The 17,100-nt window shown below is 44.1% G+C and overlaps 1 protein-coding gene across 4 annotated transcripts in view; it reads left to right on the forward strand.

The window, feature by feature from the left end:
• Positions 1–17,100, forward strand: part of LOC147897462 (alpha/beta-Hydrolases superfamily protein) — a 155,269-nt gene that overhangs the window by 93,257 nt on the left and 44,912 nt on the right. For all 4 annotated transcript variants that reach the window (XM_087380634.1, XM_087380633.1, XM_087380636.1 and 1 more), the window contains exon 6: positions 13,896–13,946. In XM_087380634.1, the coding sequence (XP_087236760.1) occupies positions 13,896–13,946 (51 nt within the window). The remainder of the gene's footprint in view (positions 1–13,895; positions 13,947–17,100) is intronic.

Genomic DNA, 17,100 nt, shown 5'->3' on the forward strand with positions numbered 1-17,100 from the left:
TATGGCTTTCTAGAGTCTAGTGTCACACTATATAGTGTTGTACTTGTCTATTGTCTATTTCATCAATCAACATCAAGCTCTTTGGTATCATGTGAGTAGTTGTCCATTGCTTTCGTTTTCTTTCCATTTTATTCCATTATGCTTGTTATCTTTCCTTTCCATTCCTAGTGTTAGCTTGCTTCTCTCCCTACCACTATGATCTTTCAGTCCCTTCATATTAGCTTGCTCACTGCCAGCAGCAATGTTATTTTGATCCTTATCAATCATTAGGTCTCCATCCATGGCAATACCCCGTGATGTTATTGCATCAACCACCACTACATTCGCCACGTGTGGGTCATCTTTTGCTGGTATCTTCGTTGATTGAGATCCAACTCTCTTGGGAGTCATAGAGAAGATCAAAGACCAATCTAAGCACTGTTTAGAATCCAATAGTACACAGGAGCATATAAAAGCACTGTTTGAGCTCAATATATCAGTGCAATAGAAGGATTATTCACTAGATTGCAAGAAACTACTAGAATACTTGGCAATTATTTGCAGTTGCACTGAATTTCGAATTGCTTAGCAAGAAAATTTTTGATTACTCTCAAACTTTGTCAGCTGCATCCATAGAGCTGGGCGACCATATGCACTAAGGCTGACCTGAAATGGCGTGGCAAATCTGAATTTCCGCAGCAGATCTTCTATTCCAGCCAATCGAATTTGCTCATAGCTCCTCCATTTGAGCTCAAACCTCCACAAGAGTCTAGGAGCAGCACCTAGAGGCTATGGCGACCAGAGGAAGCCAGATTTGATGAAATTTGGTGCATTCCACTAGTAGATCATTGACTAGCTGTCCATTCCACCTGCGACTGGAATTCTATTGCAATGTGGGGTCAAAACCTAATAACTATGTGATTCCAGCACATAGGGGAGATCAGGAGATCAAGAGCTTTCCATTGATGCAAAAGCCCAAAAATCTGAGCACTTGGAATATTAGGATTCCTCACAGGCTGATACATTGCAAAGAATGATTGGGACAACTTCTCGCGATGAAATTTTGGAGAGAGGTAGCCCTTGGCCTCAAGATAGTGTGGTCCAATTTTCAGAACCAAATAACAACATTTTCCCACGAATTTCCCTAGAAAAGTGTTATGATACCATTGTAGAGAAGCTAGCCTACTTCCTGCTAGTTAACTCTAGTTTCACAGCCTAAGTAAGCAGGAATAACAGTAGGTAGTAACAAAATGAAAGGATAGCATGGAGTTCATGTGCAGATTCATGTTGGTACCTGGAATCAAAGGTAGAACCATAGCTAGTGATGGGCTGCACTAGCAACAGGCTAGGAAGAGAACTTCTTAGGCTAGGATACAAGTCCTAGTTCATGGTAGCCAAGAGCAATGTAGGCTCAGATGGAAAGGTGTACTTAATTGCAAATCATGAATGAATTGTACAACAGCAAGGAACACCCCCATCTATAGGTTTGGATCGAGCAACAATAGCAACATGACTTATGGGACAGCCTCCCTAAGATGCCACGTGGTAACATTTGGCTGCCCACGTAAATGCTACTCAATTATAGGCCCTTTTAAAAAGAACCTACTAGACTAAAATAACTAAGTAAGGGTCACCTTTGTTACACATTGGTAGAGCGTTTGGCACGGTGCTGGAGTCCCCGCGAGATTTAGCAGCATCAGTGGTGGTAGACTACAGGGTCCCCAGGATCAGATCGGTGGTTGAGAGCCCAGAGTCTCTCCCAGAGTTGATCCTCCTCAAGACCCTTGAGGGGGATACACTCCGTCAGAGAGTGGAGTTTTTTGGTTTACCAGGCGAGTGTCTTCCCTGCAGACAGATGGGCCATCTCGCTCAAAACTGCCCTGATGGTTAGAGCCGAGCTCCTCCCCCCCTCCGCTGCAGGGCAGGCAGAGTCAGTAGGCCAGGGCCGAGCAGCCCCTCAAATAGGAGCAATAGGAGTCTCAGACACCCTGGGTGACACCTTTAGAGGGAAAGTGGACCCAAGTGGACAAGAAAAAGAAACCAAGCAAACTGGCCGGGAATCGCCGAAGGCAACGGGCTAGATGCAAGGAGAGAAAGAGAGCAGATTGAGAAGCACCTGCAGAGGAGCAGCTGCAGGAGCGCTTGGTTGGAGACCCCTCTCCCCCAGAGGCAGGGGCCGCGGTTCAGGCAGGTGATCCTCCCACTGGGCAAATTCGGAGAAAGAAAGAGCAGCAAAGGGGAGGCAAAGAAGGCAGCAAAGAGGAAGAGGAAGACAGGTGGAGGAGGGGGGGCATAGTGGGGAGGCAGGAGCTCAAGCGAGAGCTTACACTCACAATTCATGTAGTCTTGACTGTGTAATTGAATTTACACTTTTGATGCTATGGATGTGTAAGTTCTGAAACATGAACTTGCACAAAACACTGACAAGTATGATTAGGATGAAACCACACAAAACACACATATTATTATCAGTAATATGTGCACAAATAATTTAATAAGAACAAAAAATATACTACATACCATGGAATGAAAAAAATATACTAGATATCATGGTGTGGATCCAGATGTATATATGCATATATTAGTGGACATGCCAATTTCATGGTGTGGATTTTACATCCAAGCATAGTTACAATCAAATGTCTGGATGCTCCAAACTTACGGAGTTCCCAAATGTTTGGAAAGTTTGAAAAACCTTTGAGATGCTAACCTTTTCTGCCCCAGTGTTTAAGAGGGTTGCGAAATTCAATCCCAAGCTTCTATTAGGTGTAGTCCCATCCTTGGTGGTGTGAAACTCTTCACCCATACCCTTGGGATTGAATACCCAACTTTTGGGTCGACAATTGAGTGCGTGCCTGTGCCCTCATGTTTGCACATATATGTGTGTGTGTGTGTATGTATGTATGTATTGCTCCAGCTATTTGTCATAGGTGTTTAGCTCCGAGGGAATCGGTATCTCATATTTTTTGGCATTGTCCTGAAACATGGAGCTTCTTGGGCATCCTTCGGTAGAGATTGAGACTGAGATTTCCTCAGGCTTCTTTTGACAAGCTTTTCTCGCTGTTTGGGATCTATCCTCGACGCTCAGGATTTTGAGTTGTTCTTTACCTGGGTTTGCTACTAGGCACTCTGGACACTCTGGAAAGATAGAAACCACAGAGTCTTTGGTGATCCAGTTTTTGGTACTTTTGTTTCTTCCATCGTTCTTTACAGCAATCACTCTTTGATTGTCTGCAAACTCACTACGTAGATCATGATGTATATTTGTTCTACACGGATATTTTCTCTTGATGTAATCTTTCAGCTTACCAGTTTTCTGGGATAGCTATCTTGTAATATAAAGCATTCAAAGTTTCACTTAAAAAAAATTCTATGTATTGCTCCACCCCCACCATAAGTCAACTTTTGGGTCGATAATTGAGTGCGCGTATGTGCCCAACAGATGCCTTTGTCATGGAAAAAGGGTCTTCTCAAGCTGATTCCCAAAAAGCAGCTATGTGATTCACTGGGTGATTGGAGGCCAATCACGCTCATGCTAGTCATTAACAAGATCATTGCCAAAATGGTGGTTGATTGGATTAAAGGTTATTTGCATGATGGGTTGCATCCCTCCCAATATGGCTTTGTTCCACGTCGCCATATCACAGATAACATTGCCAATGCTTATATTGGGATTGAATATGCCAAATACACGCAGCAGGATGTTCTACTCTTGCAGGTAGATATTGCAAAACCCTTTGACACAGTTCAATGGGATTTCATCTCGCAAACTATGCGAGCTTGGGGTTTGGACAAAAAATGCAGCAGGTTATTTACTGGCTTTACAGAGATAGCAATGCGGCTTGCATTATCTTTGGGGATATCTCTGATGAGTGGACTCTTCATTGTTTGGTCTGCCAGGGATGCCTTCTCAGTGCTTTACCGTATGCCATTGCTACTCATCCTATGCTGCAATATATTGATCATCTTGTGGCTATAGGATCACTTCATGGCTTGGACTTGGATGCTAATTGCAGCATGGCTGCTCAAGCTTATGCTGATGATTCTTTCTTTACCCCGAAGAATACGCCCCATGATCTTGGTGCCTTGATGCAGGCCCATTCTATTTATGGTTTGGTAGCTGGTCTTCATGTTAATTTTTAGAAGTCTAAGCCGCTCCCTTTGCATTCCAAAGATTGGCATAGTCTATTATGGCCCGGGGATATCATTCCACCCACTCAGTTTGTTCGTCATCGTGGTTACCCTTTGGGGTGGGAACTCACTCGCCGACAACAAACTGATTGGGTTCTGGGTAAGCTTCGGAAAAAGCTTGAGTATTGGAAACTGACAACCTGGCCTTTGCACGTTCGTCTTCAAATAGTGCAGTCCATCCTTGTGGCATATATTCAATTTTACTTGCCATTGATCATGTTCACTAAGGCAGATCTTATATCTTTCATGTCTGTCTTTATGGAACTCTTATGGTGATCCAAACATGGCAGAAAAAGTCTCAGGCTGCTTTCGATGCATCACATTTGTTCTCCCAAGATGCATGGTGGATTGAATATCACGGATATTCAGGTGCATATTCTTGCCCACAGGGGGAAAATGTTGCTGCAATTTCTGCAAGGTGATCAGCCTTGGGCTCTTATGATTAGGACTTTGGTCACTCATATCAGTATTTCTGCGTTTGGTCATTGGTAACTCGATCACTGGGATTTTTTTTTTGGGCTGCACTGATGGCACTTTGCCTGGATGCCCTTTTGTCTCCCGCTTGCTTCTTGACTGGAAGCATGTTCTTTCTCATCTGGAATGGACGGCAATATTTGCTTGGGAATTCTTTAGAGCTGAAAGCATTCACTGGTCGAAAGTCTTTCAGCCTCCCTTGGCTTTACAGGAACCTCGACATTCCTACTTTGTCTCGTTTAAAGGCATCACTTCGGTTGCTGATGTTATAGATGATGCTGGTACTGTGGTCGCCTTTTCTCTAGCAGCCACTACATATGGATTGGGCTCTCATTATCGTCCTTTGTGGCGACAAATTACTTCTGTGCTTTCGCCCTTTGTTGCGATTCCTCCTTTGGAACTCCAGGACCGACTGGAAGATTGGACTTTGACTTCTCCAGGGTCCTCTTCTCGTCCTTTGAGGCTATCTCAGATTACCGTACCTGCATTGTATAAAATCCTTTTGCCTGAACGTGGAGGAAAAGATTACAGCAACTTTGGGCCTATAAAGTACCGCTTCGGCAACAGGTTTTCTTTTTGCGAGTTCTTTTGGGAGTGTTTCCATTTGGATAGCTATTAGCTCATCGACACATTGCTCCTGCACTTTGCCATAGATGTTCTGCTTCTTCGGAGACTGTGCCTCACTTGTTTTGGCATTGTCCGTGCTCTCGTGAGTTTTTTGATCTGCTTCGATAGCACCTGCGAGCAAGATTCCCATCTGTTCCGTTTGAAAATCTGTCCAAGAGTTTCTGCACATACTTGGACTGAGACATAACAGTGCCACGTCTCTCTTGAGAGAACTGGATCCCCAAATAAAAGTGAAGCAGCCAAAAATCTGACATGTCAAAGGTGGTCTGCAAATCAGCTTTGAAATCTGCAATTTTATCTTCATTGGACCCTGTGAGCAGTAAATCATCAACATAAAGAAGGATGACTAAAATTTCCCCCCCATCTATCTTGATGTAGAGGGTGCTCTCAGTAGGACTATTGTGCAGCCCCTTGCTGGATAGCCTTTAGCAACCAGCCTTGCCTTGTATCTGTCAATGGAGCCATCTGGCTTCCGTTAGACCTTGAAAACCCATCGTGTGCCAATGGCATGTTTACCTGGTGGCAAGTCTACAACATCCCAAGTCTGATTTTTTTCAATGGACTGCAACTCATCGTGCATGGCATTCATCCAATGCACATTGTCCTTTGCTTCTTCGAATGTTGCAGGCTCCTCCTCATCAAGAAGAGTACCTGCATATGCTGATTCCACTGAATTAGCACCTCCCATGTGCCTTGCTGCACTGTGAGTCCTGCCAGGTAATGGAGCATCAATTTTACTCTCCCTGAGAGTCTGTAACAGCCAGTTTGGGACTGTTTTTACTGCATGTATGTCTGCAATTTCTTGCTGCACCACCTGTTCCACTGCCTGTGGAGGTGGCAAGACATCCTGTGGCTGAACTGAAGCATCGGGAGGTGGCTGTAAATTTTGATTTGCATCAGAAATATCAGCAGGGGAACCCAGGGCAATGGGTAGCAACCCCTCAAAGACATCCTCTGAAGAAGAAGGCATATGAAATTCAGCCTGAGTGTGAGCTGAATTTTTTGCAAATATCACATCTCTACTGACAATGATCTTGCGTGTAGCAGGATTGTAGAGACGATACCTTTTGCTGTCTGCACTGTACCCAACAAATATGCACTTAATTGCCTTATCTGACAACTTGTGCCTAAATTCAACTGGCACATGAGCATAAGCAAGGCATCCAAAGACTCGGAAATGATCCAATGAGGGCTTTCTCCCATTCCAGACCTCATAGACCTCATAGGGAGTTTTTGTTTTTAAAGCCTTAGTGGGAGCCCGATTTAAAATGTAATTGGCACACATCAGACCTTCAAGCCAGAATTTGTGAGGCATGTGTTTGCATTTCAGCATACATCTGTCCATCTCCATAAGAGTTCTATTTTTCCTCTCAGCTTTGCCATTTTGTTGAGGGGTCAGCCTCACTGTGAGCTAATGCACAATACCCTTGCCTTTCAGAAAAGCATCAAAATCTGCAGACAAGTATTCCCCACCTCTATCTGTGCGCAATGTCTGTATCTTGAGTCTGGTTTCATTTTCAACCATGGCTGAAAAGTGTTCAAACACCATGAACACTTCTGATTTGCGCTTCAGCCCAAAGACCCAAGTGAAATTGGAGTAATCATCAATAAAGGTAACAAAGTAGAGATGACCACCCAATGATGGAGTCCTCATGGGACCATAGACATCACTGTGTATAAGCTGTAATTTGCAGACAGCTTTAACTGAACCATCCTTTTTGAAGGGGAATCTATGCATCTTGCCTAAAGTGCACCCCTCATAGGCATGTGGAGGAGGTATCTCAAGAGGTGGCAATGCATCAACCATAGAGTGCTTCTGAAGTGTCATCAAGCTGTTGTAATGCATGTGGCCATATCGGGCATGCCATAATTCTGCATTCTGCATGGCAGCAGTAGGGGTAGAAACTGCAAGAGCATGGGCTGCTCTTTTCTCAAAAAGATCAAGCTGAAAAATCCCACGCAGCAGAGTACCAGATAATCTTAAGGCATAATCATTTTCCCTGTCTCGGACAGCACATTTGTCATCCTCAAAGATGACCTGAAATCCAGCTCTATTAAGAGTGGACACTGAAAGAAGATTTTTGGTGATACCAGGCACATATAAGACATCTGAAAGTCTGAAAAATGAGCCATCAATGGTAGTAAGCTCAACTTCTCCTGTGCCACGTACTGAATATGATGAGTTATTGGCACAAGTGACTTTCTTACCAATGGGAGGTGGATGCAAGGAAGTAAAAAGACACTTCCTAGAAGTGAGATGCTTGGATGCACTGCTGTCAAAATACCAAGTGTTCAGTGTTTCATTGACACTGAAAGCAGATGCATCCATAGAAGAGTCATAATTGCAAGTCAAAAATGCATATGTATCATCATTACAAGTGGCTGTACTATCTGGAGCATCTAGAGCAGCCAGCCTAGAATCTGAAATGCAAGATAAAAAGGCATAATCCTGTCCAACAAAGTTGGCTGCAGCATCCCCACTGTCAGATGCATGCGGAGCTGAATCTGAAACAGCCATACCGGAGCTGTTTTTCTTCTCTTTTGCAAGCCTTTTCCTGCATTCTACAATGTGATGACCTGGCTTTTTGTAGTAAAATGACAAAAACCCTTCTTCTTGGGCTTACTTGCATCATTTTTAGCCTTTTGTGAAGGCTGTCCTGACCCACTGGAAGGCTGATTTACTGATGTCTTTGCCTGTCCCTTTGTTTTTGACTTAAACTTTGAGAGCATAGCTTGTTTACTTGCACGTGAAGCCAAGTTTTTCCTGGTCTGCTCTTCCTGAAGCAGAAGTCCTATTAACTCATGAAAAGTGAGGATTTGCACCCCCCCTCAATGATAAGTTCAGCGAGGTATGAAAGCTGAGATAAGACTCAGGAAGAGAATTCAGAGTGGTAGTAATTATCTCTGAATCAGGAATAATCTCATCTATGTTCAATAATTGCTCTCTGAGATCCTGTAGCTTTGTGAGGTGGACTGACATGGAGTCACGCTCTTCCATATGTGTATTACTTAACTCTCTTTTCAAGAAGGATTACCCTTGCATCATTCCGGGCTGCATACATGCTTTCTAAAATATCCCACGCTGCCTTCGAGGTCTTACACGACCGGATATGAATCTTTTCACTAAAAGAGAGATGCATGACAAAGCTAAGGCATCCCGTGAATCCCATCTCTTCTGCTTTGGAGTAGTGGCTATAGCTGCACCACCAACTTGTTCTGCAGCTGCACCCTGTGCACGACCTCTTCCACCTCCTTGCTGAGGAGGGGTATTAGGTGCCATACCTGCTGGTCGGATCTTACGCCCATTCACATAATCCCATAAATTGCGAGAAATCAGAATATTGCGTACCATAAAACTCCAGAGGGAGTAGTTGGTACCATTAAACTTGTCTTCCTGTGAAAGACCACCAAACTGGAAGTCATTCTGATTTTGTTGGGCCAAAAGTGCTGCAAAACACTTCAAGAAAGGCAATATGAACCAAAATCTCCAAAAATTGCTCTCCCAACACAAAAGCCCCAAAATAGGCCCGAAATTACAACCGGAAAGGGGCAAATTGATCAAAAGCCCCGAATGTTGCAAGAATTGCGCTCTGTCTGCAAAAGCCCCAAATTTCAGTGCGAAATTGCAGTGTAATTACAAAATCCCCAAATTTCTTTAAGAAATTGTACTGCAGAATCAAGAGCCCCAAAATTTGAGCTTGAAATTGCAACCAGAAAGGGGCAAAAGCTTAGAAAGCCCCAAATTTTGCAATTTCAGTAGAAAGCCCCAAATTTTAGACCAAATCTGCAATGTTTGCTCCAAGTGCAGCCCCAAATTTCTTCAACAGCTGCAAATTGATTGCAATGTTTGCAACAAACAAGATGCCCCAAATTCTTCCAAAAAACTGAGCCAAACAATGGCTGTCTGCAAGATGTGCCTGCCTAAGATCACCTGCAAGGTACAGCTTGTGTGCAGGTACAACTTGTACGCCCAGGTACTATCAATGTACGGATTGCAGGTACAATACCTGTACGGATGGGCTGCATGCAGATTGTACGGAACAGTACGGAAGGTTGTACGGAACAGTACGGAAGGTTGTACGGAATAGTACAGACGCCTGATGGACTGACGACGCAGGTGTACGGATGGCGACAACGAACCATAGGAAGCTGTACGGCGAACCGTACAGTTAGGCGACGGGCTGTACGGTTGAAGATCTGTTGTACGGAATGGAGCTGCAGACTGTTGTCGCTTGTATGGAGGTACGACGTAGTTGTCATAGATGTACGGCTACAATAGTACGGCGTTGTACTTGCACTAATGCAGGACGGTATGGCAGGTACGAATTTCGTACAGTCTTACGGACTGTACGGACATTCGTTTGATTGCTTCGAGCAGGTACGGAGAGGATGTAGCAGCAGGATCGGCAACAGGAGCGTGGGCTGTAGGCTGGAGCTGAACGAGGAAGGAGCAGGGAGCAGGATCAAACTGCTCTGATACCAAATGTGAGAGATTGCGTAGAGAGAGAGAGCAAGAGAGTGTGAGCTTGAGAGCTGAGTTGCAATAGAAGAGTGTAAAAGAGTACAACTAAAAGGGTGAGAGAGAAGGTTTTGTCCTAGTGACAAAACCTTAGTAGTCACTAACCATAGTTAGTGAACTAACTGCGGTTAGGGGGAAAAACCTCTTAAAGAGGGAAAAGTGCCCCTAACTAGCTTATTAAATTACATTGGTCACTACTGAATTATATCTATAATTCTAACAAATGAGAGCCCAATCCATATGTAGTGGCTGCTAGAGAAAAGGGGAGCACAGTACCAGCATCATCTATAACATCAGCAACCGAGGTGATGCCTTTAAACAAGACAAAGTAAGAACGTTGAGGTTTCTGTAAAGCCAAGGGAGGCTGAAAGCATAGAAGTAATTTGTAGCCACAAAGGACGATAATGAGAGCCCAATCCATGTGTAGTGGCTGTTAGAGAAAAGGGAAGCACAGTACTAGCATCATCTATAACATTAACAATCGAGGTGATGCCTTTAAACGAGACAAAGTAGGAACGTCGAGGTTCCTGTAAAGCCAAGGGAGGATGAAAGACTTTCGACTAGTGAATGCTTTCAGCTCTCAAAGAATTCCCAAGCAAAGATTGCCATCCATTCCATTCCAGATGAGAGAGAACATGCTTTCAGTCAAGAAGCAAGCGGGAGACAAAAGGGCAGCTAGGCAAAGTGCAATCAGTGCAGCCAAAAAAGAAATCCCAGTGATCGAGTTGCCAATGACTAAACACAGAAATATTGATATGAGTGACCAGAGTCCTAATCATAAGAGCCCAAGGCTGATTAGCTTGCAGAAATTGCAGCAACATTTTCCCTCTGTGGGCAAGAATATGCACATGAATATCCGTGATGTTCAATCCACCATGCATCTTGGGAGAACAAATGTGATGCATCGAAACTGCCATGTTTGGATCGCCAGAAGATTTCCATCTCAAAGATAGACATGAAAGATGTAAGATTTGCCTTAGTGAACATGATCAATGGCAAGTAAAATTGAATACATGCCACAAGGATGGACTGCACGAACGTGCAAAGGCCAGGTTGCCAGTTTCCAATACTCAAGCTTTTTCAGAAGCTTAGCCAAAACCCAATGAGTTTGTTGTCGGCGTATCATCTATTACAAGCTCTAAAAACGTTAGAAAGGTTCAACAATCTGTGGTGTCAAAAAGAAGTGCTAATAGTCGATCTTTGTGTTGCTTGGCATCATATAGAAAAGTCGCCACATGTCTTTGATTGGGGTGGACCAGGAAAGCTGAGAGTAGTCCAAATTTGTCCTGAAAGGGCAAGGGTGTCGCCCTCAGATCTCATAGTGCAGGGGCATCTAAAGGTGAAGTGCTTCAATAGAATGGCCACAGCAAATTCCTCTTGCTCAAACTATGTAGAGTGCAATAAGCCTTATTTGAAATTGGATTGCTCATTTTTTGAATCAAAAGCAGCCAAACAGTCTTACTTTTCATAAATTAAGGCATGCAGATGGAGGGAAGACAAAGGGAGGAAAGGAAGGGTAAGAAAATAAGTATTCCCTTGTGATTATGGTGGCCTTTGTTGGCTATTTGCCTCAATTCAATAATGCATGCAAATGAATCAGCTATCTGATTAGAACAAAAACGGAAGCAGAAGCTTATGAATCAAGAGGGAACTGAGATGATAATCGACTCACTAAGTTTCACAAAAGACACTTTAAATTACTAACAACAAGAGCGCAGCCCTACTGGGCTTGTTGCTGATTACAAAGCATCAAGATAGCCACAAAGGCTCTAAACAACACACTACTACAACTGACACACAAAGCTCAAACGTCTTAAGTAAACCGATTGATGAAAGCCCGCCTCTCCTCGTGGTCGCCAGCACGGAATCCTCTTGTTCCTGACTATGTGGATGAGCCAAGGGTCGTGTGCTCTCTCTAAAACTGGGGAGGTCGACCCTCATCACCGCCTCTGGAGACTACTGGAATGAAGGCGACTCACCTTCACCTCCTATGTAATTCACTGCATGCATAGAGTCCACGTGGACATACACGTCCAAACTACTCCTCTAACCTCATGAGGATGAGATTCTACTAACCCAACAATCCCTCAGCCGAAATGAGGAAGAACATGATATTGTGTAAGACAAAACAAACATTCTCCTACAAGTACTCACAAAGAGCAGCTATGCTCACAAAGAGCTAACACAAAATGCTCACAAAGAGGTCTACATCAAACACCGACTACCCACAAAGAGCCAAAAGTCTGCTCACAAAGAGCTTGATCAGAAAGTGTAATCTTGATCATTGAGATGATTAACCTCGGCCAACATGGTGACATTACTTGTCCTTTGATTTTCCACTACCATTGCTTGATCCTTGGTCGGTTTTAGCACCTCATCACGGTGCTTCGTATAGCAATACTTTTCTATATGTCCTTCCTTGCCACAATAGGTACACTTCCGTGTGTCTCGTGCTGAGTTCTTCTTCTGATCATTGGCTGCATACACCCTATTATCAAACCACGTGAGACTATTGCGTTTCTCCTCAGTCCAGAGCATCCCCATGCAATCCAAGAAATCCATGTCATCATGGAGCCTCAATATTCGAACAATTTCACCATACTGCTCCGTAGGTTAACTTCTAAGCAAGATAGCCTTCTTATCTTCATCTTCTACCCACAATCCTAGATCACTCAGATGTCTCAAAAGAGCTTGCATGCAATTTATAAACACTCCCAACGTTTCTGACTTAATCTGAAGGTCGAAGAGATACTTGCTATTTGAGGTTGGACTTTGAATGTTTCATTCGTACTCCGAAAAGAGTCTCCAGTGTTTGCTAGTTCTCAGCTGTAGTTGCCTTCACATCTAGGTGGTGAAAATACTCCAGACCTAGGACTCTTCCGAAGTATCCCAACTCCTCGTCTTTTTGCTCCTAGATTGGTATTTTATCAGCATCATGTGACCTCTCCTTCGGTTTCTTTTCCGCACCAGAGACGATGCCCCAGAGATCTTTCTGCATGAGGAGAAGCCACATAGCCAACTGCCATGATGCGAAGTTCTTGCCATTGAAGGTTAGTAGAATAGTCCCGTGCTTGTCTTTCTTGGAGGTATCTATGTTCACAACCTTTGTGGATTGAGAAGGATCCAAAAACACACTTCTTCTAGCACATCGAGAGAGCTCTTCCTACGACCTCGTTTACTTTTGTGTTTCTTCATGACCGGGGTGCTTAACCACCGTTGTATGGTAACCCTAGACATGCATGCACCACAACAGCTGGTATCACAAAGGAAACTGTCGACAATCTGGCTTGATACCACTGATGGCTAGTTGCCTCAATTGAATAATGCATGCAAATTAAGCAGCTATCTAATAAGAACCAAAACAAAAGTAGAAGCTTATGAATCGAGAGGAAACCGGACTCATTAAGTGTCACAAAAGACACTTCACATTACTAACAACAAGAGCGCATCCCTAGTGGGCTTGTTGCTCATTACAAAGCATCATGATAGCCACAAAGGATCTAAACAACACACTACTACAACTGACACACAAAGTCGACCTGCTCAAACGTCTTAAGGCATCAAGTAAACCCACCGATGAAAGCCGCCTCCCCTTGTGGTCGCCAGCATGCAATCCTCCTGTTCTTGACTGTGTGGGGTAGCCAAGAGTCGTGTGCTCTCTCTAAAACCTCGATCCTCATCACCGCCTCTGGAGACCACTGGAACAAAGGCGACTCACCTACACCTCCTTCTATGTAATTCACTGCATGCATGGAGTCCACGTGGACAGACACGTCCAAAATACTTCTCTAACCTCATGAGGATGAGAGTCTACTAACCCAACAGCCTTGGCTCTAGGGTAAGCTTGAAATGCAAAGCTGAGTTGTTTCTATTTCTAGCTGGTTAGAAGTTGGAAAAAAGAATGCAGGTGCCTTTAAGACAAGTTTAGGTGCCCTGAAAAGGATATCTTACCTTGTGTTCGTAGTTACGTTTGTACTTGGACACCTTTGTACATGCAGATAGATTTGCATGTTCAGTTTTTGTGGATGGATCTTTGTCAATTTAATTGCAGTTCTTTCATTTAACTTGTTCTCCTATGGACCATTAACAAATGTTGGTTTGGCAGGATTGGGAAAATGGAAAGCTCTTCTCGCTTCAAGAACAGATCGAACACAAGGTTCTGTTTTCTATTGTGTACATTTCCAAAATTATTTGCATATGTTGAAAAGATGTTGTAGAAATGCTCGTTTTTTCCTTCATTGCACTACTAAAAATGTTAAGATGGCCTCAAGTCTTCCAATTGATAATTTCTTGGTGAGCCTCTTTAATAAATTCAAAATCAAGAAATTTACACATCTCAACAAATCTCTTGAATCGAATAAATGACAATACTAAACTGTATCATCTTCAAGATTATCTCTTTGTCCTTTCAATGGTCAATTATTCCCTCAGCCCTAAGTTTCTCGGGTATTTCCAAGAGAATTCCATATGCTGTTCTATTTGCCAGACATACTCAATACATAAGTCATCACTATCTAGGATATAAATATGTACAAATAGATAGGATTAGATGTTGTATCAAAACGTGTACAATGAGTGGTGGATGGGGACTTATATAGTCCATCCACATTTCCCTACTAAGAGGCCTCTAGAAAAGTCCTTTTTCCCCCTTCGTTACAACTCTCGTGTGTCTCAGTCTAGAAGATAAAATCTTTGCCATTTTAGGTCTCTGAAAAGCCATTGGGCCAGACCAAAGGGTGCTATTGGAGTTCACACCACCATATTCAATCTGTTCTCTGTCCCTGTTCTCTAGGTTTGACACTGTCATCTCCCCTTCTTCCCCTTTTGCCCTTTCTTCTCTCTCTCTCGTAATCACTTTGCCATTACTGTAGGCAGCCCATTTCCCCTCTTGTCTTGCTGCCATCACACATACCATCCCCTCCCTCCGATGCTGTGGCTGCAAGAACATCAAAAAATGTCCTAGTCCCCCTGAGTGTTCCCCTCATTCTCATGAGGGTGGACCTATCTGTTGCTGTCCAGAATCTCGCAACCAATGGCCTGGTTGATGCATCAGCCCAAACCCCCTCTCCAGTCTGCCTGGCACGTGAGGTTCACACCCATCTTGGTGAACAATGCTTTGGCGTCTGCCATGGGGATGTCGCCTACGGTAAGTCCTCTAAGTAGGACATTCACATTCATGGACTTGCTGTTCCACCTCTTCTCCCCTTCCTGAGCATTAGATACAAACTCCTTGGGGGATGCTGCACCTATTTTAACCACCTCCTTCCACTCTAACATTTTTGCTTTCCTTGCGGTAATTTGTTGCATGAATTCAGTATGGCATGTGAGACTCACCTGTCCTCCAGATATTGGGGTTGGATAATCAATCTACCTCCGATACTCGCAATCACTTCACCTCCGATACTCGCAGGAAGTGGTCGCAGTAGAACTGGATCTTGGTGGGGAACTCTTGGTGCCCCACCCAAGTCCGTGATGCATAGAGCTAGAGTAGGTCATCCCGTATAATACAGTTGATCTCATCTTGTGGGACGAGGGGATTAGGGGCATCCAAGTTGTAGTGAAGGTGGGGAGACGGTCCATCTGAATACCCTTGCTTTCAAACCAACTGGATATGTGTGCGTAACAGGCCGAGCTAGCCCCAATCTCAGCTAGTTGTATAGATGACTCTAGTGCCAACCTCGTAGTCTCCCACTAGGCAAGGCCTAGACCTTGTGAAGATAAGTGACCGTTTGGAAGATGGCATCAATCTTGAGTGGTGTCATGGCGAACTTTGCCTTTACGATCTGGTGGGGGACTGAGGGCTGACTCCGAATCATCCTGGATCCCATAATCACTTGTAGCCTCTCGAATCGCTGCCACTCAGTCTTTGATAGGTCACTCCCCCAGAAGGGTGCTGCGAACATGGCTATCGATCTCACCAGTGTCACATAGCCATCCCTTCGTTGGGGAGTCTAGGAAATGTGCCTGAGAGCACTGTTGCGTTGGCCGAAGCTCCTTGTCCTCATGTAAGTCGTGCCTTGGCTGAGTGGGTCATCGTGAAGATTGCCCTCGCAAAGACTGCCCCTAGATAGGTGTATGACTATACAATTTCCACTGGCTCCCCTCGATAATTAAGCTGTGTCGATGAACAACTTCCCATGAGGTGTTGAAAATCATAACCTTGGTTTTGCCAAGGTTAATTGTCAGGTCTCTCTCACCTCTAGGGTCACTTGGTGTCTCTGTAAGCCTGATGAAGTGGATTAAAGAACTATGTCATCTAGATACAACAATATTTGTATCATCAAAATCAAATTGGCTAGCAACAACGATCCCTCACTAGGCGGTCAATGTTCTCATCAATATAGAGCCCAAATAGTGTCGGTGAGAGGGGGCATCCTTGTTTCACTTCTATGCATGCTCTCTACCCAATTTGACAGGCCTCGAGGGGCACATACTCTCTCTTTGATTGACTCGTATAGACTCATCACCCCCAAATCATGACTCTGGGATCTGCATCTCCTGAAGTCACCTAATCATGCGAGATCTTGGGATGTGTTGAAGGCCTTTCGAAAGTCTTCAAAAGCAAGCATAGGCTTTCTGGGATCTCGATCTCGCCTCCTTGATGATTGCTTGCAGGGTGATTAGAATGTTGGCTCTAGAACCTAGCCTATTCCAATGCTGGCCGCCTGTGTGCTTTGTGTAGGAGCTGATCTCTCTCTCTAGTATTGACCCATAAATCTTACCCAGTGTATGACCAATCATGAGAGTGTGGTAGTACCTAGTATTCGTGGGATTCCCTGCTTTGTATCGGCACAATGGTGGTGGTACTTCAAGCAGGGGGGAAGTTGTCGCATACAACTTGATTGAACATTTGTCCTAGATTAGGGACAAGACCTCTTGTACATGTGCTCAGTGCTCAGTTTGTAACCCATCATGGTCCTAGCCTCTCTAGTCGTGGAGCCAGCATAATGCAGCTCGCACATTCTATGTGGTGAACACAATGCATGTTGTGGGAGTGGGAAGGGTGGACATATCAGGTGGTGCCTGAACGAGGACGTCATAGAGGGATGTTGCATAGGTGTGGCACACATTTGGGTCTGTGATAGAAATAGGTGGCTTCCCGTTAGATAAGAGTCAGGTGGGATCATCTCCTCGAAAAGATCGAATTACGTTGATAGGACAAAACCTGTATCAAGTTTTTGAGCACTGTATATAGCTGTGGGTAGGCACATAGCTGTACACATCTAGGGTAGGTGTGGGCTTTTGGCATTTGTGGATTTTTCTTTGCACAAGCATGATGGACTGATGTATAGTTTATTGAGACAATAAAG

Source organism: Dipteris shenzhenensis, chromosome 10, assembly GCF_047967505.1.
Source record: "Dipteris shenzhenensis isolate YYH24624 ecotype China chromosome 10, Dip_SZ_1.0, whole genome shotgun sequence".
Taxonomy (NCBI): Eukaryota; Viridiplantae; Streptophyta; class Polypodiopsida; order Gleicheniales; family Dipteridaceae; genus Dipteris; species Dipteris shenzhenensis.